The sequence below is a fragment of the Salmo salar genome, chromosome 10 (genome assembly GCF_965601325.2).
Source record: "Salmo salar chromosome 10, fSalSal1, whole genome shotgun sequence".
Lineage (NCBI taxonomy): Eukaryota > Metazoa > Chordata > Actinopteri > Salmoniformes > Salmonidae > Salmo > Salmo salar.
Window position 1 is genome coordinate 85950603 of NC_138300.1, and position 23976 is coordinate 85974578.

At 45.5% G+C, this 23976-nt stretch overlaps 1 protein-coding gene across 2 annotated transcripts in view; it reads left to right on the top strand.

Moving 5' to 3' along the window:
* Positions 1 to 150: 150 nt before the first annotated feature.
* Positions 151 to 23976, top strand: part of smpd3 (sphingomyelin phosphodiesterase 3) — a 36997-nt gene continuing 13171 nt past the window's right edge. Inside the window, exons 1-2 of one of the 2 annotated variants that reach the window (XM_014124358.3) lie at positions 151 to 329; positions 16283 to 17993. In XM_014124358.3, coding sequence (XP_013979833.1) covers positions 16623 to 17993 — 1371 coding nt within the window. In that variant the 5' untranslated portion in view covers positions 151 to 329; positions 16283 to 16622. Of the gene's footprint in view, positions 330 to 11868; positions 12116 to 16282; positions 17994 to 23976 lie in introns of those variants that run through there. The other variant, XM_014124359.3, reaches the window with a different exon arrangement.

Here is a 23976-nt window from a genome sequence, read left to right on the forward strand (position 1 = left end):
TTAATGGAGTTAAAACCAACCCAACTGCCCGAACAAGAACCAGAGTGGTCGTCATGAGAGGTTACAAGGTTTGTCTCTGCCTTTCGATTGGCGGTGGTCGTTATGAAAAGGGAGTGGCATCGTAGCCGGTGAGCTATGACGTCAATGGAGCTGTTCAAAGTGTGGTGGTGCTGGAAGGAATCTCACGCAGTTCATCAGCACAGGCTCCGCGGCCATAAAGTGGACTGGATTTCAGAGCATCAAAGGCTATTATCACGGTTCAGAGGGGGAGAATACCGAAGACAAATAGTGTTCCACCTGTTTGAATAAATCGGCGAGATCTGAAAGAAGTGAGTAGCTATTCCGAATCGCATGATTTGCGAGGGAACAAGGGTTGGGATCATGAAGAAATGTGGATTTTAGAACATCTTGAGCACGTTGCGATAGTAGAAATGTTTCTTTGCCCTTGTGAATTTTTAACCATAGGCAAACGGTCTTGATTGGTTACTTCGGGTTACCTCTAGCCTATAATAGCTTTATTGATGCGTTTTTGTCTTTGTAATCCGCTCCTTTCACCTCAATGACTATTGCATGCACAATGGGATGATTTGACTGGTATTTCCATAAGTCTCAAGGATCGAATGTTCAAGGCACATCGAGTGTGTGTTTGTGTGTAAAAGACGAGGGAGAGCGAGAAAGAGAGACGTTGTTCGTTTCACATAGACTAGTCTAGTAAATCAAACCCATGGAATAAAAAAATACATTATCCGCGCACGTTTCATATAGCCTACTCCTCGTAATTAATTGTCTCTAAATATTATATTCTCTTCAACATGATTGTGAGGGGAGGGCTGTGCCGGGCGGCTAGGCGAAGTCACTCGGACATAGTGGCTAGGAGAAGTCACTTGGATATAGTTAGAAAAATATACCCTTTTAGGAGAAGTCGTAATAACAGTTTGCCTGAAATCAGTAGGCCTAGATATCAACACTGTCTGGACAGAATTGTAGCCTACACTCTTTCCAAAAGGGTTCTTTGCGGGGGATAGGGTTCTACCAAGAAGCGTTTTTATCTGAAGAGCCCTTTTTGGAAGCCGTGGGTTCTTTGAAGGCAAAGGGTTCTACCTAGAACCTTTTTCATCCCAATAGCCGTTTTTAGAAGAAAGGGTTCTTTTATGATTATTTGGAAGGCAATAAGGATTCTTTGGAAAGTACGAAAGGTTCCACATACATTGAACACTTTGAATATGGATACTTTTTTATTTTAGCTTGGACAGCAGGAGTTTGAGTCATCTTAAAAAGATAGATGTGAGCATGTTTTAAACTGTACCAATAAAGGAATATTTGTAGGCTGAATGTATCTGGTATTCTCTTATTCATTTTATATGTACAGTAATGACATAGTTGATATCTTTGCCATGGTTTCTTTCTTTAAAATGAGTATTTTCTGTGATTTTATTTGAGCAGAATAGGATTATAGAAGGGAGTATGTATGGTACACAGTAAATTGGCCAGTTTGACTGACCTCATGTTGATTATTCAGTGTAACATTTCTAGTGTTGATTCAGGAGTTAAATTAACTTAACACTCAGTGGCGTGAAATAACCTACAACCAGAGTTGAATGTAGAGTAAAACACTCAAAACCACACCCATCATTATGATATTTCCCAGCATGGTCTATTGCAGGTTGATTTTCAGAATTGTTTGTTTCAATATCTGTGTTTTTGCATGTAGATTGATTAGTTCATTAATCTTATGCTATACAAAGATAAATTATATACATTTTTCTAAATTAATCCAAACTGTTAGTAGTTGGACTTATTGCACCCATTACTGAGATTGATGTTCCAGTTTAGATCATTTACGTACTCTCATTAATTAATCTTCCCTACCCTGACATGTGTTCTGTATGCATGTGGTGGGTGATTAAAAGTACCAATTGTTGGATATCCTCACTCTGGCTGGATTCCAATAGGAATTACACATCCCTTTGCAAGCCAGCATAATGTGACTTGCAGGCTTGATGTGGTCTGTAAACCAGGAGTTTCAGAGCACTGTTTTAATGTATAACTAAGCCCTCTACAAAAGGCCTAATGATATATGTAATGTATTGTAATAAATCGTTTTTTTAAAGGCTATTACGACTGGTGGAACCGTTCATAGACGGTTCTAGGAATAACTTTTAGATGATAAAAGGGTTCATGGTAGAGCCATTTATAGAGGATTCTATAAGAAGAACCCTTCATAGAGGGTTCTAGGTAGAACCCTCTGGAAAGGGTCCTCCCTAGAACCAAAAATGATTTCCCTATGGAGACAAGCCGAAGAACCCTATATGGTTATACTAAGCACTTTTTTTTCTAAGAGTGTATTGAAATAGGGTAGTGTTATTGACTGAACATGGCTACTGATTTAGCCCCCATGTTGCTGTAGATTCAGTGGAAACAACATCTTTGATTGCGGATGGTGATGTTATTCCAATGATAGGTGTGGCACAGCCGGTGTGCACAGGCTGCTCTCTCAGTCGGTGTCCATCTCTGATCCGCTTTTTGGCTGACGTGGTGAAAAAGAGTCAGGTGCTATAAAACTCCTCCCTTCTCGTGAATAGACGCTCAAAGCTGAGGTGACAAGGGAGGGAGCAAGAGGATGCTGGTAGCTGATAGGCCTAAGTGTGTCCCATTAATTAAAACACAGCCTGCAACTCGTATTTTTTATTTTTTTTATCGGGGCACTGATGGCCAAGTGTGATAGGCTATCTTCAAAATGTGGGTAAAGAAAATATAGGCATACAATCTTCAAAGTAGCCTATAATTGGATAGAATTGAGTGGGTCTACTTTCACTTTATCACAGACCTGCCCAGTGTATGTCTGGCTTGCCTATCAAACGCCCATCTAACCACTGTTCAATAATGAACCAGGTGGTCGGGCCAGATGGGGGTTGATGGGCCTTGCACAGGTGATACAGGATACTTCAGGATTCGGTTTCTTTTGTGTGTAACCTACATTACAGTCTCATGAGTAAGTGACAGCCAAATGTAAATAAGAAGCCAGTGACAGTGGTGACAGAAAAACATTCATGTTCACTGTCACTGTCATTATAGTCTTCAATAGATAGGCCTTGTGTGTGTTTTTGTCCATGCAGCTCCAGAGGGAGTAGGGTCCTTAAAGGAAAAATACATTTTGGTATTTTTTTTTCATTAGTGTTAGCAATCAAGTTTTCAAGATATAGGACTTTCAAAAAGCAAATTGTCACCACCTACGTCATCATGTATCATGTATCAACAGTGGACTAATGGGCTCCTTTAAGTGCTATCAAGTGAGGCTGAATACACGACTTGGTACATGGAAATGCTCTGTTGTGTATCCTGCAAGCAGGCAATTTTCTCAGCAAGAGGATGCAATCACTAATCAAATGCATTGTTGAATGCTTTTAGCAAAAGAGCAGCAATACAACACTGGTCCCACTGTAAACATCTACAGTCTTGGTGACAAAAAGTTGTTCCTGAGCTTCAAGAGGGGATGGGGCCCTCTGCCATTCTAGGCCTACACTGCTTTCACTTTTTGGGACACTGAGCAAGTTGACAAGGCTCTCTCTCCATTTAGGCCCATACACTTAGAAAAAAGGCGCTATCTAGGACCTAAAAGGGTTCTTTGGCTGTCCCCATAGGAGAACCCTTTGAAGAACCCTATTTGGTTCCATGTAGAACCCTTTCCACAGAGGGTTTCACGTGGAACCCAAGAGAGTTCTACCTGGAAAAGGGTTTTACCTGGAGCCAAAAAGTGTTCTCCTACGGGGACAGCTGAAGAACCCTTTTGGAACCCTTTTTTCTTAAGAGTGTGTCTTCTTCCTTCTTTCTTTCATTTACTCCATTCTAACCATCTGCCTATTTTCAGCATACATTATCTTTCCATCCAAGTCCATTTGCCTTTCACTCTCCTCTCTCACACAACCCTGTCCCTCTCTGTCTGTCTCTGCCATCTCCCTTTCCTCTCCCTCTGTTTGTTTCCATTCACAGTGCCTGAGTTAGGTAGTCAGTGTTGTGTAACCTGATGTTCCCGTGGATGTATTATTATACAAAGTGTAATGTTCCAAAACTCAGCGAAGCTGGCTCAATTTAGTCTAACCCACGTCACAGTATTGACACAGCAAACTGAATCACATAAATACATCATGTAAGAATACCTGAAAATACTTCTCTCAATGCTTCCACTTTTCAGCATAAGACAAGTTGGCTCGGACAACAAACATCATGCAAAAATATATTTCAGTAAGATTTATTTGAACACTGATATAATGATTCTTCATATATCTGAACAGTTACACAAACTATGAACCCCACTTTAAACACTCAGGCCTAAGAACAGAGGATTTACTGCAGGTTTATTAGATGCACATGACCCCTCTGATTCTATGGCATTTAGAAAAGATTACTGACATCTCAGACGTCATTCAGAGTGGGCACTCAAACAACACACAGGGATGGAACAATATAACACAGTTCAATTGATAATCCCAAACAGTATAGCAGATTTGATTTGTGTGCTCTAAAATCTGATCTCTTCAGATGAAAGTAACTGTACAGTGTTTACAGGTTTCTCTGAAATATGACCTATAATGAATTACAATATGAGTGAAATAGTTGCTAATTAAGTATGTTAAAGTGCAGCTTTTCTGTGTTGGAATGGTGTGGGCGTACCCCAACAACCAAATGGTGTGGGTGTATACCGGTCATTACAAATATTAATGCGAGTACACCGCTGATTGGCCAGCTCATCCTACTCGGGATGACATCATCCTCTATGAGGAAATAGCAAGCATTTTCTTTTCAAGTCTGTTTGAGATACAAGTTTAAGGTGGGGTTTTTGAAGTGTTTTTTTCTCCAATTTATGCTTTGGCCACAAATACAAGTATAGGATGAGTCAACAACATTATTTGGGAATGAGCTAATAGAATATGAACTTTTAAAAGTGAGATTTTCATTGGACGGTTTAGGAAAAAAAACATTTGCTGGTGGATTTTCATGTGCTAAAAATATGACTCAAAGTATAGGACAGAGCAGCCTACAATTATTCTAGTAGAGTGCCATGGTGGGATTTACTCAGCAGGGATATGCTAAGTTTTATTTAATGACCTCTCACTGATCATGTGTTTAAGCCAGTTCATAGTATGTGTGTTCATAGTATGTGGTAGGGAAGGAGGGACAGGGAGACCTGGGTGATATTGGCAGTGTTTTGTGAACAGACTTTGTGAACATGGAGAGATGATGTGTCCTCCACTGGTAGAGGGGAAAATATGACTGACACAAGAGGGGGAGGATTTGGGTTTTGTTCACTAAGCCACAGGTTTGTTTTAGACTATATATGTGCGCATGTGCATGTGTGTGTGACTACCAGCCCTCAACTTGTCCTGTCCGACTTTGCCGTCCACTTATCAATGCACTCAGCCACCCACACTGCCAGGCTTGACCCATGCCATCCTCTCTTCTACAAAGCCAGAGCAGAGCTGTGTCATTAGGTACAGTATGCTGCCGGTTGCTGGTCTGGGTGGGTGTGTAATTATGGTGCTGTATGGGTGCTCAGGGTGGTGCTATGGTCTTGCCCCAGACAGTGGATCGTGTGGAGACAGGCACTGATCACAGGGGGAGAAGTCAGTGTGGGTCTGGGTGGGGTTCACTCCTCCATCCCAACACACCCTGCCTATCCTTCTGGAACCTATCAGATGGTCTTTCATTACCAAGAGGCCATGCTCTGACCTCAAAAAGTGTGTGTGTGTGTGTGTGTGTGTGTGTGTGTGTGTGTGTGTGTGTGTGTGCGTGTGCTGTGTGTGTGTGTGTGTGTGTGTGTGTGCGTGTGCGTGCGTGCGTGTGTGTGTGTGCGTGCGCGTGCGCGTGCGTGTGCGTGTGTTTGTGTGGTTGTGGTTGTGTGTGTGTTGTACATTTGGTTTGCGTGTCCTGTACATGCGTGTGGAGCAATGCTTCTGTGTCATTAGCCTACTACACACTCTGTTGGCTTGTATACTGTGATTGGAGATGGGGTGGACTGGCGCGGTGGGACATTCAGCCTCAGCTACACACGGACCTGGAGAGCAGCTATAGGAGGGCTGCTGTACTACATGTAGGATATGGTGTGTTCTTCAGAACCTGTTCACGTGGTGGTGCTTGTTGTGACGGGCAAAGGTACGGACACTCGTTTTCACTCTCTCCATCTCACTCCCTCTTCTCTCCTCTCTCTCTGTCTCCGCTCCTATATGGTCTTGTACTCACCTGTGTTTGCCATTGCCTGAACTTTGAGCGGTTTCCATGGCAACCTTCACCTCACACTTCAGGGAATACCTGTGATCTCTCTCTTTGTCTGTTCTTTCTCAATCTCTCTTGTTTTTCACATTTTGTTTCTCCTGTTATGAGTAGCTATGTGTGTTGGTACCTTTACATAATTGTACGTGCTGACATTGCGTTATCCCACTGCTAAAGGGATTGCCATGTTTATTATGCCAGGCCTTTGCTTTGAAGCTAAGCAGGTTATTCAAAAAGTGGCAGTTCCTTCAAGTGACAGTTGGTTTAGTTTCTAAAGACCATATAAATGGAAATATGGTTTCTCAGTGTGCAGCTTTTTGTAGAGCTTCTTTAAAATGACTAATCTACTATTAACTGGTTGAAGAACCCTGGAAAATATCACACTCTCTCTCAAGTTCCACACCTAAATGACAAGGGGCCTTTTAACTGTATGGCCTTCAACCCTGCAGGAATGGTGCAACGTCACAGTTCATGCCAGAGATTTTCAGTCCAAGGCTTGCTTTCTATTCAAGGCATGGCTGGCTTTTAGTCCAATGCTGGCTTGCTTTCCTCACAAATACACGTTTTCTCTATCTGTATTTTGAATATAAATGTATTTGTTTTCACTGTCTGCAAGTTAACAGACTGAAACGAACAGTTTTGACATTTCAGATCAGTGTTGCCGTAGCCTTTAACATGACAAATGTGGAACAAATCAATGGGACAACCAATCCATATCTGTCTGTAGAAAACCAGGGCAGGGTTCGAGCTAGTGATGGATCACTTACCGTTTGTTTGTGCGTGTATGTACACTACATGACCAAATGTATGTGGACACCTGCTTGTCGAACATCTCATTCCAAAATCATGGAGTTGGTCCCCCCTTTGCTGCTATAACAGCCTCCACTCTTTTGGGAAGGCTTTCCACTAGATGTTGGAACATTTCTGCAGGGACTTGCATCCATTCAGCCACAAGAGCATTACTGATGTTGGGCAATTAGGCCTGGCTCACAGTTGGTGTTCCAATTCATCCCAAAGGTGTTCAATGGGCTTGAGGTCAGGGCTGTGTGCAGGCCAGTCAAGTTCTTCCACACTAATCTCAACAAACCATTTCTGTATGGACCTCGCTGTGTGCACTGGGGCATTGGCATGCGGAAACATGAAAGTGCCTTCCCCAAACTATTGCCACAAAGTTGGAAGCATAAAATGGCATTGAATGCTGTAGCGTTAAGATGTCCCTTCAACGGAACTAAGGGGCCTAGCCCGAACCATGAAAAACAGCCCCAAACCATTATTCATCCTCCATGGCACTATGCATCGGGGCAAGTAGCATTCTCCTGGAGTCCGCCAAACCAAGATTGGTCCGTCAGCTTGCCAGATGGTATAGCGAGATTCATCACTCCAAAGAACGCATTTCCACTCCTCCAGAGTCCAATGGCGGTGAGCTTTACACCACTCCAGCCGATGCTTGGCATTGCGCATGGTGATCTTAGGCTTGTGTGCGGCTGCTCGGCCATGGAAACCCATTTCGTGAAGCTCCAAACAAACAGTTCTTGTGCTGACGTTCCTTCCAGAGGCAGTTTGGAACTCAGTAGTCACTGTGTTCTTCAGTAAGGCCATTCTACTGCCAATGTGTGTCTATTGAGATTGCATGGCTGTGTGCTCAATGTTATACACACCGGTGTGGCTGAAATTGCCAAATCCACTCATTTGAAGGGGTGTCCACATACTTTTGTACATACAATGTATGTGAGCACACATGCATGCAGGATTTGCTATGTTACTGTAACGAATGTGAGAATGCATGATGTCAGCCCATATGTCTGTCTGTGAATGTTTTTCAAGGGCAGGGGAGTAGGCTACACGTTTACAGAAAGAAGAAGCAGGAGTATTTTTAGTGGTAGAGCTTAGTCATGGGTGTTACAGCACCCATGACCGGGGGTGAGGAGGGAGGTGGGGTCCAGATGGGTGACTGAGGGAAGGCTGGGGTCAGAGTTCATGAGTCGGGGACAGAGAAACAGGGACAGACATGGTGCAGAGGTTAGTGTATAGTCGAGGCACGGTGGGGGGAGGGGCACAGTACATTGCATGAAGTGTATGATGGCACATCAGCTCATTCGTATTGATCCAGCATGATCTAGATTTGAAAGTATATTTAGTGCAGCTGCCCAATGGCAGTGTGAGCCCATATAGGCCACAGCCCAGGGGTATGCTGGGTAATTCTGAATCATCATCGTAATCCCCCATGTCAGTAGACGCCAAGCCAAGGAGGTCTCTTTATACATAGCCCAGCAGTAATACTCCACAGCACTACTGTATACTATTCCAGTTCTCTCTTTCTCTCACACATCTGTTTTCTTCTTGGTACCCCTTTAAAGTACAGTCAATTTCTCTTATACAGGGTTGGGTAGGTTACTTTCTAAATGTAATCTGTTACAGTTACTAGTTACCTGTCTAAAATTGTAAACAGTAATGTAACTTTTGGATTACCCAAACTCAGTAACGTAATCTGATTACTTTCAGTTAGTTTTGGATTACTTTCCCCTTAAGAGGCATTAGTAGAAGACAAAAATAATCCATCAAATGCATGGTGTGTCATAATAGTGGTCTCAGACTCGCTCAGGGGGAGCAAACTTAAACGTGCGCCATTTTTCAATGCTGATTTGACTGTCATTGAGAAAACAGAAAGGTTTTCACAGACATCCTTTCTGAATTTAAAAGTAATCCAGGAAGTTAGCCTAATCATCTAGTTTTTCGAAAGTATCTGTAATCTGATTACAATATTTTAGCTGGTATTGTATCTGATTACAGTTATAGTTTTTTGTAATCAGATTACATGTAATCGGTTGCTCCCCAACCCTGCTCTTATACCTGTGCACAGTAATAACTCTTTAGTTACTCAGCAACAACCTTAATTAACAAGTTGTTACATAATAAATTAGTAAATCTGTTTAATCACTAAATAACACAAACATACACAAACAGAGACCAATTTCCCTGTGCAAGCCCTTAGAGGGAAGCTTGAGGAATGATTGTTCCTTACTAAAAAGCAGGTGGCAGGAGGGGCTGATTGAGTTATAGTGATGATTGCATTGTGGTAATAGTGATGGCATTATCCATTTCCTCTAACAGTATTACATTTACAATTACACCCAGCCCAGCGCACACTGTGGCTCCCACATGGGCTTCCGAGTGGCGCAGTAGTCTAAGACACTGCATCTCAGTGCAAGAGGTGTCACTGCAGTACCTGGTTCAAATCCAGGCAGCATCACATCCGGCCGTGATTGGGAGTCCCATAGGGCGGTGCACAATTGGCCCAGTGTCATCTGGGGTAGGCCGTCATTGTAAGTAAGAACTTGTTCTTAACTGACTTGCCTAGTTAAATAAAGGTAAAAAATAATAAAAAATAAAACTGTCCTGTCCGGCATAGAAATGGTGATGAAAGAGAGAGAGAGGGCTGTTCTAACCCAGTCTTCTACCAGCATGCCAAAAACAACCAGTGCTGCTGAGCAAAACCCTTGAGGCTGTTTGTCCGGACACAGCCAATGCAACAAAACAATAATACACTGACCCTTATACCATAGAATATTCAGAGCTTTTGGCAAAGATGCTAATCTGGCCAATATGCTTTCTGGGTTTGGACAGGTGTAATGATGATGGATTGATTGTCTAATGAGGCTTTGGGAGGTATTGTTTTCAGCCAGCCTTTCTCATAGGGACTTAGTCAATAGTAGAAGCCAATCTTATGACATTTAAGAATGACAAGTGCTTATTTATACCACACGTGGACAGACTAGACAGGGCCAGGGGTATTTTACAGAAACCTGAGTCTATCTGCCTGTTGGAGTGTGGATCTGAAGTACACATGAATGCTCTACCTGTGTCTCAGGCTCACCATTATTAGATTGCTTGTTCAAATTTTAAAAGGTACCTGAGTAATGGCGTGTGTGTTTGCCAGAGTGTGTGTGTGTGTATATTTAATCCAAAGTGCAGTTGTGTAGAGTTAAGGTTAGACACAAACATGTGTGTGGTAGGGGAGTTGGAGGTGGGCAACATTCACCATCACACACCAACAGGCCTCGCTAGTACCTGAGTGCATGTGACTAGGTCACCATGACAACCAAAACCCCTTAAGAATACTCGGAGTAGCGTCACCGCTGGCTCTGGCAGTGGAGGAAGGGAGGCAACTTTCAAAGCTCACAGGGAAGAGAAAGAGATCCAGAAAAGGGCCATCCTTAGGGGAGAGGGAAACGTAGTGGGTCTGCATATGCTCCAACTCTGTTCTGATGGTTTACTGGTCTGGTCTGTTTTAGTGCTATGGCCTGAACACAGACATCTGCCGGTGTCTCATAATGTAGCAGCGTCGTACACTTAAACGCTTCACAATTCTGCACCATTAATATTGAAACAGAAGGAAACCACCACAGCCGGCTAGATGGGCCACATCGATCTCTGTGGTCACCGGATACTTAGCAGTACATCACTCATTTACCCACTCTAAAACGTATTGACACAAACAGAGCCTCCACACACACACACACACACACACACACACACACACACACACACACACACACACACACACACACACACACACACACACACACACACACACACACACTCACACACACACACACACACACACACACACACACACACACACACACACACACACACACACACACACACACACACACACACACACACACACACACACACACACACACACACACACACACACACACACACACACACACACACACACACACACAGACACACACACACACACACACACACGCACGCACACACACATGCACACGTATTCACCCAGGATTCAGCAGGAGCTTTCTCCCTTTGTCATTATCAGTATTGATCCAATGGAGGAGGACATTTCGTAAAACAAATCCATGGGGAGCGGTTGAGGCACCCGGACCCCATTCATTTGTCATGCTCGTCCCCATTGAAGCTTGCTGATGAGTCTCTCTGGGTTGGTTATGCTTCAGTTGAGTGTGACTTTTTCAGGCAGGAAGACCCCTTGGGTAACTTATGAAAGATGCCAAAACATTGCTTGGAGATATACGACACGATTATTATCCAAGTGGTTTTAATTCCAAAACAAACACATGGTTGGCTAGCTAGATGAAACAGATAGCCCCCCTCTCAGCGGGGGATGTGTTCCTAGATTCCTTCAAGCAAACAGATAACAGTTGTTAGTCATGTAAACACAGTAAATACCGGAGAGCTGACTACTGAGTTAGCTACTCAGGCAGTCAGACAGGAAGGCTCCCTCAATGTCAGTACTAGATGGAGGTCAGGACACTGCTGTGTACTCTGTGTGTTTGTGTGTGTGTTTGTTTGTATGTGGGTGTTTGTGTGTGTGTGTGTGTGTGTTTGTTTGTATGTGGGTGTTTGTGTGTGTGTGTGTGTGTGTGTGTGTGTGTGTGTGTGTGTGTGTGTGTGTGTGTGTGTGTGTGTGTGTGTGTGTGTGTGTGTGTGTGTGTGTGTGTGTGTGTGTGTGTGTGTGTGTGTGTGTGTGTGTGTGTGGGCGGGCGTGAGTGATTGAGTGTGTGCATGTGTTCTTGTGTGGCTACAGACTGCAGAAGCATTAGAAGCTGTTGAGATTTCTATCTCTTCCTGTGCTCAAACCCTGACTACAGCATTATTTCAGTTTTTATGTTCTGCCCGAGCACAAGTAGTGTGTTCAAGCAGAGATCGTCACATTCAGGCCTGGTCATACTGTAGGTTCAGCATCCTGCCGTCTATCACCACCAGGGTTGGGCTACAGTGATGCACTGGCCTGTCTTCAGCAGGAGTGAACCCAGCAGAGCAAACACTGCAACAAAATAGCAGATTGTTTCTGACAGCAAATGTAAGTGTTCTTCTGTGTTTGGTTGTGTCACTGTGCATCTGTGTCTCTGAGAGAACTGGTGTTTGTGTATGAATGTTTTATGTGTGCGTATGTGCAAATATGTCTATGAAACTGAAAGTAGATAGGATACTATTCATACTTTTGCAATGTGGCACTGTGGTATGGATGTCTGTGTGTCCTTTTTATGTGTGGGTTAGAGACAGAGAGACAGAAATGATGTGTCGGCTCTTACACAACCCAGTGATATTTTCTCTATCCTCACTGTGGAGAAGTATGGTTAGTTGATTCTGGATAAGACATAGAGTGACTGTTTGATAAAACAACTGGTGTTTTTCTCTCCATTTTCCCCTATTGATCCTGCCATCCGTCACCAGGGTTGGGGAATAACGTATTACATGCAATCAGTTACATGTAATCTGATTACAACAAAACTGTAACTGTAATCGGTTACATTACCAGCAAAAAAATGTTGTTAATCAGATTACAGATACTTTTGAAAAACTAGATGGTTACTTCTTGGATTACTTTGAAATTCAGAAAGGATGTTTGAGAGAAAAACAACAAATGATAACACCTCTATGTGCGTTTGATGGATCCTTTTTGTCTTCTTCTAATGCCTCTTATGGGGAAGGGAGACTTGTCGTGGAATATTCTAATCAAGTGAGAGAGACTTTGTCATTTCTTCAAACAATCATCTTTATTCAATATCGATTAATTATTGCAATAATGAGGCTGGTCAACCCCACACCCTTAAGTGTTGGACCGAGTAACCTAACCTTTACACAAACGTAGAGTACTATATATAGCTGACACTTAAAATGCTTAGTCATGGTTGGTTCCACCCGTCCCATGCAGATTGGGGGCATCATAAGCCACTCTGGGTTCATCCAGTCGTTATCTGCACGGGGTTGTTGTCTTAACCCCACCCTGGCTTAGTTTCCCAGATGCAAGGATGATTTTGAGACAATGAGGGATTGTTCTACTCCTAAGCTATCCCTAGTAAAACACATTCTTGTCTATGTAATGCAGTCTTTAACTCATTTGTCAGCTCAAGCCATCTCCAGTGACCATACACCCAGATTAGCTGCAGGGAACTAGAGTGGAGACCATACAAACACAGACACTGGTAGGACAGAAATGTCTTAATATAAGTTAAATATTTATTGTTAACCATTAATATCAAATAAATCAGGTAAATACGTAATTTTTCTCTCACTTTATCCAAAGTAACCAGATTATGTTGCAGATCCAAAAGTTACATTACAGATAACAATTTTGGACAGGTAACTAGTAACTGTAACGGATAACATTTTAGAATGTAATCTAATCAACCCTGTCTGTCACCCACCCCTACGATGCAGAGGTGCAAAGGGAGATAAATGATGATGAGAACAGGAACCGGCTCTGCACCTGCTTTTTCTCTCCTCTCCATCTCTCCTCCTCTTCTCTCCTCTCCATCTCTCTTCTTCTTCTCTCCTCTCCATCTCTCTTCCACTCTTCTCTCCTCTCCATCTCTCTTCCACTCTTCTCTCCTCTCCATCTCTCTTCCACTCTTCTCTCCTCTCCATCTCTCTTCCACTCTTCTCTCCTCTCCATCTCTCCTCACATCTTCTCTCCTCTCCATCTCTCCTCACTTCTTCTCTCCTCTCCATCTCTCTTCCTCTTCTCTCCTCTCCATCTCTCCTCACTTCTTCTCTCCTCTCCATCTCTCCTCACCGCTTCTCTCCTCTCCATTCCACTCTTCTCTCCTCTCCATCTCTCTTCCACTCTTCTCTCCTCTCCATCTCTCCTCACTTCTTCTCTCCTCTCCTGCTCTCTTCCACTCTTCTCTCCTCTCCATCTCTCTTCCACTCTTCTCTCCTCTCCATCTCTCTTCCACTCTTCTCTCCTCTCCATCTCTCCTCACTTCTTCTCTCCTCTCCATCTCTCCTCACTTCTTCTCTCCTCTCCATCTCTACTCACTTCTTCTCTCCCCTCCATCTCTCCTCACTTCTTCTCTCCTCTGCTCTTCTCTTCACTATATCTCTCCATCTCTATCTCTCCTCTGCTTTCTCTCCATCTCTATCTCTCCTCCTCTTTTCTCTCTTCTCCTCCTCTTTTCTCTTCTCTCCTCTGCTTTTCTCATCTCTCATGCTCCAAAACATTAGGTGCATGGTGCTTCTGCTCGTGCACGCAGATTTGCTTTTGTCTAATTTCATAAAAGGGTCCAGTGTTGTTGTACTCTGTGTTAATCACCATGACACAGCTTTAACCTGTCACCCTGAACAGTGAGATGCATTAAGAATATTGCATATGATCAAAATATATTACGCTAGGTGATTCAAAACAGTAGCCAAAGCACTATAAAAAGGATCAATGCCAATACAAGAGATTTTTGGAAGCCAAGTCTGAGGCCTCAATATGAATAGTAGTAATTGAATTTGTGATGCTGCATTATATTCCATACATACGGTGTAGCATTGAGAGCTATCTTGCTGTCATCCGGACATCAAGATACCAAGATGATCTATCTAGCCAACAAAACCTGTACAGTTTTAAAAATACAGTATCTTCCAGATAAATATTGCTCATATTGTTGTATAGCGTTGTATATACATAATTATCTTGTAAAATGAAGTGGCACATTCTCTATATTGAAGATAGAATAGATCACCATTATTATGGCTTCATTCCAACAAACACTGACAGTTTCACATTGAAAAGGAAATGAGCGTGTCAAGACAGCTAAGAAAAGTTCACATTGAAATGGCTTCTCATCGGCGCAAAACCTATTCACAGTTGTCCCCACTGCCATTTCAGCCCAGAGGAGAAGGTCACAAACAGCCCCGGGTGCTGCCTGAACTCCATTTCAACATAGTCATGGTCAGAGGTCCAGAGACAGATGCAGTTAGTGTGCAGCCACCCTGGGCATACTCCTCATTTAGCAGATAGACAGACAGACACAGGGGCTGCATCCCAAATGGCACCCTTTTCCCTATATAGCGCACTACGTCATGCTGTATGTCATCAGGGACAGATAAGGGCCCTGGTCAAAAGTAGCGCACTATTTAGGGAATAGGGTGTGATTTGAGACACAGCCAGGGCCTGCTCTGGGCACTATCTGTCCCTGATGACATAGAGCGTGACGTTCCACAACATGATAGAAAGTTTGGCATTAATCATAGTGGTGACAAACAGTGACATTACACATGATGAGACACCATGTAACCAGAGATGGTCTATAATCTTGTAACAGGCTTTGATGTACGAGATGGATGATGAGGTGATCTTAATAAGGGAGCTAGTAGCATCAATATATTTCTGATCCATTGAAAGTTTATTTGGCATCAGTCCTAAAAGGACTCACTAACTGCTTTGTTATCCTAAAAAGTCCATTGACAGGGACTTTATAATCCATTGACAGGGACTGCATAGTCCATTGACTGCATAGTCCATTGACAGGGACTTTATAATCCATTGACAGGGACAGCATAATTCAGTGACAGCAGCTGTGCTATTCTTTCTGTTTCGTAAAACAATGACATTTTCATATGATCCTGATCGATTCAGAGCAGCATACATAATGGCCGTTTATACAGTGTTTGTGACACAGTCTTGCCCCAGGGTCGCGGTGGCACACAGTCTAGAGTCATATTGCTGTTGCTGTGCTGAATATGGTTTGGTGGCTCTGGGGTTAGGCTAAGGCCAGTGGCCCTTTAGTGTTTCAATTCATGAATTAACAATTCATGATTTATTTATATTGTGTGCATTGCTTCACTTTCCACTCAACCCTATATTTATATAAGGTTACCCCACTGAGTGCGTCCTGTGTCTGATTATCGTTTACAGCAGTGTTATTTGCTATGAATTCTGCAGATTTATTAACCATGTTTTGGCACTAAAACCATTTGGTGTTTTTGTTGTGTTATGTTAAAAACAAGTCTCATTTTGACTGTTTAAACACACGGAGATTCACACAAGCCTATCAGAAACTGTGTATCACCTGTGATGCAGTATTTCTAACCATTGGGGGACATTAGGGAAATGAACAAGGCCCATTTTGCTGACCACACATTTTCATCTCAGTGAGTCATTGCACAGCTGATGCCCCTTCCCTTTTTTCTCCCTCTCTCTCTCTTCGACTCTCTCTCTCCCTCTATCCTTCTGTCCTCCCTCTCCTCTCGGCAGGTTCTGAAGCTGAGATGGTACTGAGATTCACTTCTTCATAGATCCGCCTTCATGGTGTCCATGGATTCCTTCTGACTACAGCAGCTAGTTCTACGTCATCAAGATGATCTCCACCCAGAGACTCTAGTTCCTCATTCCTCCATTGGAGGGCCACTGTGGTGAGGGGAGGGGGAGGGTGAAGGAGCCTCCTGTCATCAGGCAAATAGCTGCGGAGCCTGCTGGTGAAAGCGATGGGAACCATGTAGTGTTCATTTCTCCACCCAGGGGGAGGGTAGATTTGAGTCAAGTTTGTTTTCCATTGATTTTAGTGTGAGAGTGTTTTATGTGAGCCAGAGAGGAGATGGTCCTCCACACCTCTCCCTACTCCAGTGCCTTCCTGCGGTGCCTCACTAGCCTGTCATGGGGCTTCATCTTCCCTTGCTACTGGCTGCTGGACCGCCTGCTAGCCTCCTGTGTGGCCACCTCTCTGGAAAAGCGCCGGCGCTCCCAGGACCCCTGCTCCTTTGTGACGCTGTATGTGCTAGTGTCCACTCCGCTCTACCTGCTGCTCCTCCTGGCCTCGCTGCCCTTCGCTCTGCTGGGATTTCTGCTGTGGGCTCCCCTGCAGGCGGCCCGCCATCCCTATCTCTACACCCACCGCCGCCCGAACAAGCACCAGGCCGAGCAGGGGGGCGCGGCATCACTGGCCGACTGGAGGCCGCAAGGCCGCAGCTTCTGCTTCGGCAGTGCCAACGTGTGCCTACTGCCAGACTCCCTGGCACGCTTCAACAACCTGTCTGAGACCCAGCGCCGTGCCCGCGAGGTGGGAAAGCGCATCCGTAACGGGGCCAGCCGGCCACAGATCAAGATATACATCGACTCCCCCACCAACACCTCCATCAGCGCCGTCTCCTTCAGCAGCCTGGTCACGGGGTTCCCACGCACCTCCTCACTGGACCAGCGGCCTGACAATACAGCCGAGTCCGAACCCCTCACCGAGTGCCCTGTACACAATGCTAGTGCAGACTGCCCAATACACACTGCCGGTGCAGACTGCCCCATACCCACCGCTGGTGACGACTGCCGCATACACCCAACAGGGGACCAGAGCTCCTCAGATTGTCCCGTCCACGTAGCTGGTGGAGAGAACACACCAGAGTGCCCGCTTCACACTGCTGGTGCCTATAACAGCTCTGACTGCCGTGTTCACACCACAGTGGCCCAGAACTCCCCAGACTGCCCCTTGCACGCCTCTGGGGTCCAGATCAGTATCAGTGCCCCAGAGCCAGACGCCCCAGAGGCTGAGACAGGAAACCACCAAGGCGAGGGTGACGGGGAGAGCCTGACAGGGGGGGTGCCTTCTAACAACACCCTGTCCCACCGCACCTCCATGTTCAAGAAGCACAGCGGCCGCAAGCGGCGCCAAGGCGACGACGGCATCGACCACGAGATCTCGGCCTTCTTCCCTGCCAACCTGGACTTCCTGTGTCTGCAGGAAGTGTTTGACCACCGGGCCACATCCAGGCTGAGGCGGCAGCTGCACCACTACTTCCCCTACATCCTGAGTGATGTGGGCCGCTACGCCTGGAAGGGCTGCTGCTCCCGCTTCAAGTTCCTCAACAGTGGCGTTATGCTGGTCAGCCGCTACCCCATCCTGGACGCCCACTATGAGTGCTACCCTAACGGGCGAGGGGAAGATGCCCTAGCAGCCAAAGGAGCTCTCTTTGTCAAGGTTAGGTGTTTTTTCTCTCTCTCCTAATGATAGCATTGGCAAGTGCTGTAAATGTGTAAAAGGCTGAATGAATGATCATAATTAGGGTAACACTTTGAGTGTTAACAATAAGTTACTGCCTCTTATTGGACCAGATCATTGGTAAAGGAGCTAAATGTCCTCCAGGCTGCATCCTCACATCTGGCTGCTTTTTGAGGTTGGATGTGTTTCCACTGTTGTTAGACAGATATATTCAATCTTACTGTTGCAGAAACTTTGTGAACACAACGAAGTTGAATTATTTAGGCATAGTTCCCTGTACCCTTGGCTTAGGGGTAATTGAAAGTTGAAAATCTCTCTTGCAATTTTTTGCAGAGACCAGGAAATAATAAATGCCCTTTTTTTATTCAGTCTCAAATTAAATAATACACAACTGTAGACCTTATTTTTCATTTGAGGGTTGAAGATACACTACCTGTCAAAAGTTTGGACATACCCACTCATTCAAGGGTTTTTCTTTATTTTTACTATTTTCTACATTGTAGAATAATAGTGAAGACATCAAAACTAGGAAATTACACATATGGAATCATGTAGTAACCAAAAAAGTGTTAAACAAATCAAAATATATTTTATATTTGAGATTTGAGATTCTTCAAAGTAGCCACCCTTTGCCTTGATGACAGCTTTGCACACTCTTGGCATTCTCTCAACCAGCTTCATGGAGTATCCACCTGGAATGCATTTTAATTAACAGGTGTGCCTTAATTTGTGGAATATTTGTGTGCCATAATTTGTGGAATATCTTTCCTTCTTAATGCGTTGGAGCCAATCAGTTGTGTTGTGACAAGGTAGGGGTGGTATACAGAAGATAGCCCTATTTGGTAAAATACCAAATCCATATTATGGCAAGAACAGCTCAAATGAGCAAAGATAAATGACAGTCCATCATTACTTTAAGACATAAAGGTCAGTCAATGCGGGAAAATGTCAAGAACTTTGACATTTTCTTCAAGTGCAGTCGCAAAAACCATCAAGCCCTATGATGAAACAGGCTCTCATGAGGACCACCACAGTAAAGGAAGACCCAGAGTTACTTCTGCTGCAGAGAATAAGTTCATTAGAGTTCCCAGCCTCAGAAATTGCAGCCCAAATAAATGCTTCACAGAGTCAAGTAACAGACACATGTCAACATCAACTGTTCAGGGGAGACTGCATGAATAATTGCCTTCATGGTCGAATTGCTGCAAAGAAACCAGTGTGAAAGGACACCAATAAGAAAAGAGACTTGCTTGGGCCAAGAAACATGAGCAATGACCGGTGGAAATCTGTCGTTTGGTCTGATGAGTCCAAATTGGAGATTTTTGGTTCAAACCGCCATGTCTTTGTGAGACGCAGAATAGGTGAACGGATGATCTCTGCATGTGTTGTTCCCACCATGAGGCATGGAGGAGGAGGTGTGATGATGTGGGGGTGCTTTGCTGGTGACACTGTCTGTGATTTATTTAGAATTCAAGGCGCACTTAACTAGCATGGCTACCACAGCATTCTACAGCGATACGCCATCCCATCTGGTTTGCGCATAGTGGGACTATCATTTGTTTTTCAACAGGACAATGACCCAACACACCTCCAGGCTGTGTAATTGCTATTTGACCAAGAAGGAGAGTGATGGAGTGCTGCATCAGATGACCTGGCCTACACAATCACCCGACCTCAACCAAATTGAGATGGTTTGGGATGAGTTGGCCTGCAGAGTGAAGGAAAAGCAGCCAGCAAGTGCTCAGCATATGTGGGAACTCCTTCAAGACTGTTGGAAAAACATTCCAGGTGAAGCTGGTTTAGAGAATGCCAAACCAGCTCAAATATAAAAAAAAACATTTTTTGGGTTACTACATGATTCCATATGTGATATTTCATAGTTTTGATGTCTTCACTATTATTCTACGATGCTATTCACATATCTAGCCTACAGCATGTCTTTGATTCTAATTTTGTGGGCTGTCTATTTATACTGTGACAGTATTTATTAAGTCCTAAAACAAGGGGTTCAAATGTGAATTAGCACAGGGCAACAGGAACAAATTGTAGAATATTTAATATTTTTAAGGATAATCTTCTGTTATAGCTGTTTACAGGCTTTCGAGTTGCTCCAGAACTACAGACCGCTGCTATTTCAGAACATGAATTAAGTCATATTTAGCTAGTCTAACCCATTTTCACCAGTGAGCTTCAGTCGTTTTCTGGTGTGGCAGCGCCATGCCATGAGCTGCAGGTGACTGACGAGGCTCCATTGGGGAGACTGATGACAGAGGTTGGGGCTATATGGCTGGGGTTAGGGCGTGTGTGGCTGGGGCTAGGGCTGGGGCTAGGGCTGTGTGGCTGGGTCTAGGGTTGTAGGGCTGGGGCTAGGGCTGTGTGGCTGGGGCTAGAGTTGTGTGGCTGGGACTAGGGCTGTGTGGCTGGGGCTAGGGTTGTGTGGCTGGGGCTAGGGCTGTGTGGCTGGGGCAAGGGCTGTGTGGCTGGGGCTGGGGCTAGGGCTAGGGCTGTGTGGCTGGGGCTAGAGCTGTGTGGCTGGGGCTAGGGCTAGGGCTGTGTGGCTAGGGCTAGGGCTGTGTGGCTAGGGCTAGAGCTAGGGCTGGGGCTAGAGCTGTGTGGCTGGGGCTAGGGCTGTGTGGCTGGGGATAGAGCTCTGTGGCTGGGGCGAGGGCTGTGTGGCTAGGGCTAGAGCTGTGTGGCTGGGGCTAGGGCTGTGTGGCTGGGGCTAGAGCTAGGGCTGTGTGGCTGGGGCTAGGGCTAGAGCTGTGTAGCTGGGGCTAGGGCTGTGTGGCTGGGGCTAGGGCTGTGGGGCTGGGGCTAGGGCTGTGTGGCTGGGGCTAGGGCTGTGTGGCTGGGGATAGGGTTGTGTGGCTGGGGCTAGGGCAGTGTGGCTGGGGCTAGAGCTGTGTGGCTGGGGCTAGGGCTGTGTGGCTGGGACTAGGGCTAGGGCAGTGTGGCTGGGGCTAGGGCTGTGTGGCTGGGGCTAGGGTTGTGTGGCTGGGGCTAGGGCAGTGTGGCTGGGGCTAGGGTTGTGTGTCTGGGGCTAGGGCTGTGTGGCTGGGGCTAGGGCTGTGTGGCTGGGGCTAGGGTTGTGTGGCTGGGGCTAGGGCAGTGTGGCTGGGGCTAGGGCAGTGTGGCTGGGGCTAGGGCTGTGTGACTGGGGATAGGGCTGTGTGGCTGGGGCTAGGGCTAGGGCTGTGTGGCTGGGGCTAGGACTGTGTGGCTGTAGTTGTGTAACTGGGAGTGTAGTTGTGTAGCTGGAGCTGTAGTTGTGTAGCTGGGGCTGTAGTTGTGTAGCTGGGGCTGTCTGGCTGGTGCTGTGTCTGGGGTTGTGGGGTTGTGTCCCAAATGGCAGCCTATTCCCTTGGTGCCATTTGGGATGCATCCCTGGTTCTGGCTGGGCTCCAGGTCCTGCTGGGCAGTTCAACAGTTCTCAGCCTGAAGGTGATGATGGGAGGCTGACAACAAGCCTGATAAGTTCTGTATGCACCTTTTAGTTCCACCACTCTGACAACTATGTTTGATACCTCCCACCTGCTGCTTATTGATTCAGATAACAAGCTCCTATGGCTTTGCCTCTATGTGCCTCCCTCCTCCGTAGGGTCATTCTGGGTCATCATCTCACTCTCTCCAGAGCTCATGTAGGACTGACCCTTAGCTTCAGGGTCCTCGTGCAGCTTGACCCCACAGACTAGTAGGCTTTAGAAAGAATTATGTATCCAAGTGGTCTTTCTCTGCAAGATTGGGAGTCTTGTGACCAAACAAACATTATCAAACCACATGGTAATTTTCCTCTAACAATGTACGTTCTTAGCAATGTAAGTGGCAGATTTAATTTGCAATACAAAGTGACAAACTCAGACATTACAAAGACATGAGGTCCGGAGGCAAAGGGAAGAAGGGTGAAAGGGAGGAAGAGATACAGGGAGGGAGGGAGATACAGGGAGGGAGGGAGGGAGGGAGGGAGGGAGGGAGGGAGGGAGAGGGAGAGAGAGGGAGATACAGGGAGGGAGGGAGGGAGTGAGGGAGAGGGAGGGAGGGAGGGAGAGAGAGGGAGATACAGGGAGGGAGGGAGGGAGGGAGGGAGGGAGGGAGGGAGGGAGGGAGGGAGGGAGGGAGGGAGGGAGGAAGGGAGGGAGGGAGGGAGGGTGTGTAGAGATACACAATTAATTAAAAATGTCTCCCTGAAGAGCAACCCAGTAATTAAAGCCTTTCGGTCTCAACATTTATCCCTCTTATTATTATTTAAAACCACAAAGTGCAAGGTTGAAGGAGGAGTGTGTGAGTGAGTGTGTGTGCATGCGTGCGAGAGAGCGTGCATCTTTGTGCATGCTTGTGCCTGTTTGTGTGGAGTTTGAATACATTACTGAGAGAACCTTAAAACAGGCCCACTCAAAGAACACATTGAATGGAAATCAATGAAAGAAATAAACCTTAGCTTCTCCCTTTGCTTTTAATGACCAAGAACTCCTTTCAGTGCTGAGGTCGACTCCATTTGTTGATATAAATTACCTTCCTTCCTGGGATAAAGGGACTTGCTTTTACTCTGCCTGCGTCGATGTGAAAGTCTATTTAAGCATTGGACACAGTAATGGGGTACAGTAGAGGTCTTGGCTCCTCTCTCTAGCCTCCGTGCTGAGAGAGAAAAAGGTCTGGTTGCAGGAGAATTTAAAGTGGGTCACATAAACTACATGACCAAAGGTATCTGGACACCTGCTCGTCGAACATCTCATTCCAAAATCATGAGCAGTAACATGGAGTTGGTCCCCCGTCTGCTGCTATTAACAGCCTCCGCTCTTCTGGGAAGGCTTTCCACTAGATGTTGGAACTTTGCTGTGGGGACTTTCTTCGATTCAACCACAAGAGCATTAGTGAGGTCGGGACCTGATGTTGGGCGATTAAGCCTGACTCGCAGTCGGCTTTCCAATTCATCCCAAAGGTGTTCGATGGGGTTGAGGTCAGGGCTTTGAGCAGGCCAGTCAAGTTCTTCCACACTGTTCTCAACAAACCATTTCTGTATGGAACTCACTTTGTGCACAGGGGAATTGTCATGCTGAAACAGGAAAGGGCCTTCCCCAAACTGTTTCCACAAAGTTAGAAACACAGAATTGTCTAGAATGTCATTGTATACTGTAGCGTTAAGATTTCCCTTTACTGGAACTAAGGGGCCTGAACCATGAAAAACAGCCCCAGACCATTATTCCTCCTCCACCAAACTTTACAGTTGGCACTATGCATTGGGGCAGGTAGAGTTCTCCTGGCATCTGCCAACCCAGATTAGTCCGTCGGACTGCCAGATGGTATAGCGAGATTCATCACTCCAGAGAACGCATTTCCACTGCTCCAGAGTCCAATGGCGGTGAGCTTTACACCACTCCAGCCGACACTTGGTATTGCGCATGGTGATCTTAGGCTTGTGTGCGTCTGCTCGGCCATTGAAACCCATTTATGAAGCTCCCGACAAACATTTCTTGTGCTGACGTTGCTTCCAGAGGCAGTTTGGAACTCGGTAGTGAGTGTTGCAACCGAGGACAGACGATTTTTACATGCTACGCGCTTCAGCACACAACGCTCCCGTTCTGTGAGCTTGTGTGGCCTATCACTTCGCGGCTGAGCCGTTGCTGCTCCTAGACATTCCCACTTCACAATAAGAGCGCTTATAGTTTCCCGGGGCAGCTCTAGCAGGGCAGAAATGTGACGAACTGGCGTGTTGGAAAGGTGGCATCCTATGATGATGCCACGTTGAAAGTCACTGAGCTCGTCAGTAAGGCCATTCTACTGTCATGTTTGTCTATGGAGATTGCATGGCTGTGTGCCATGCAATTTTATACACCTGTCAGCAACGGGTGAGGCTGACATAGCAGAATCCACTAATTTGAAGGGTTGTCTACATACTTTTGTATAATACTGTTGAAGTCAGAAATGTACATACACCTTAGCCAAATACATTTCAACTCAGTTTTTC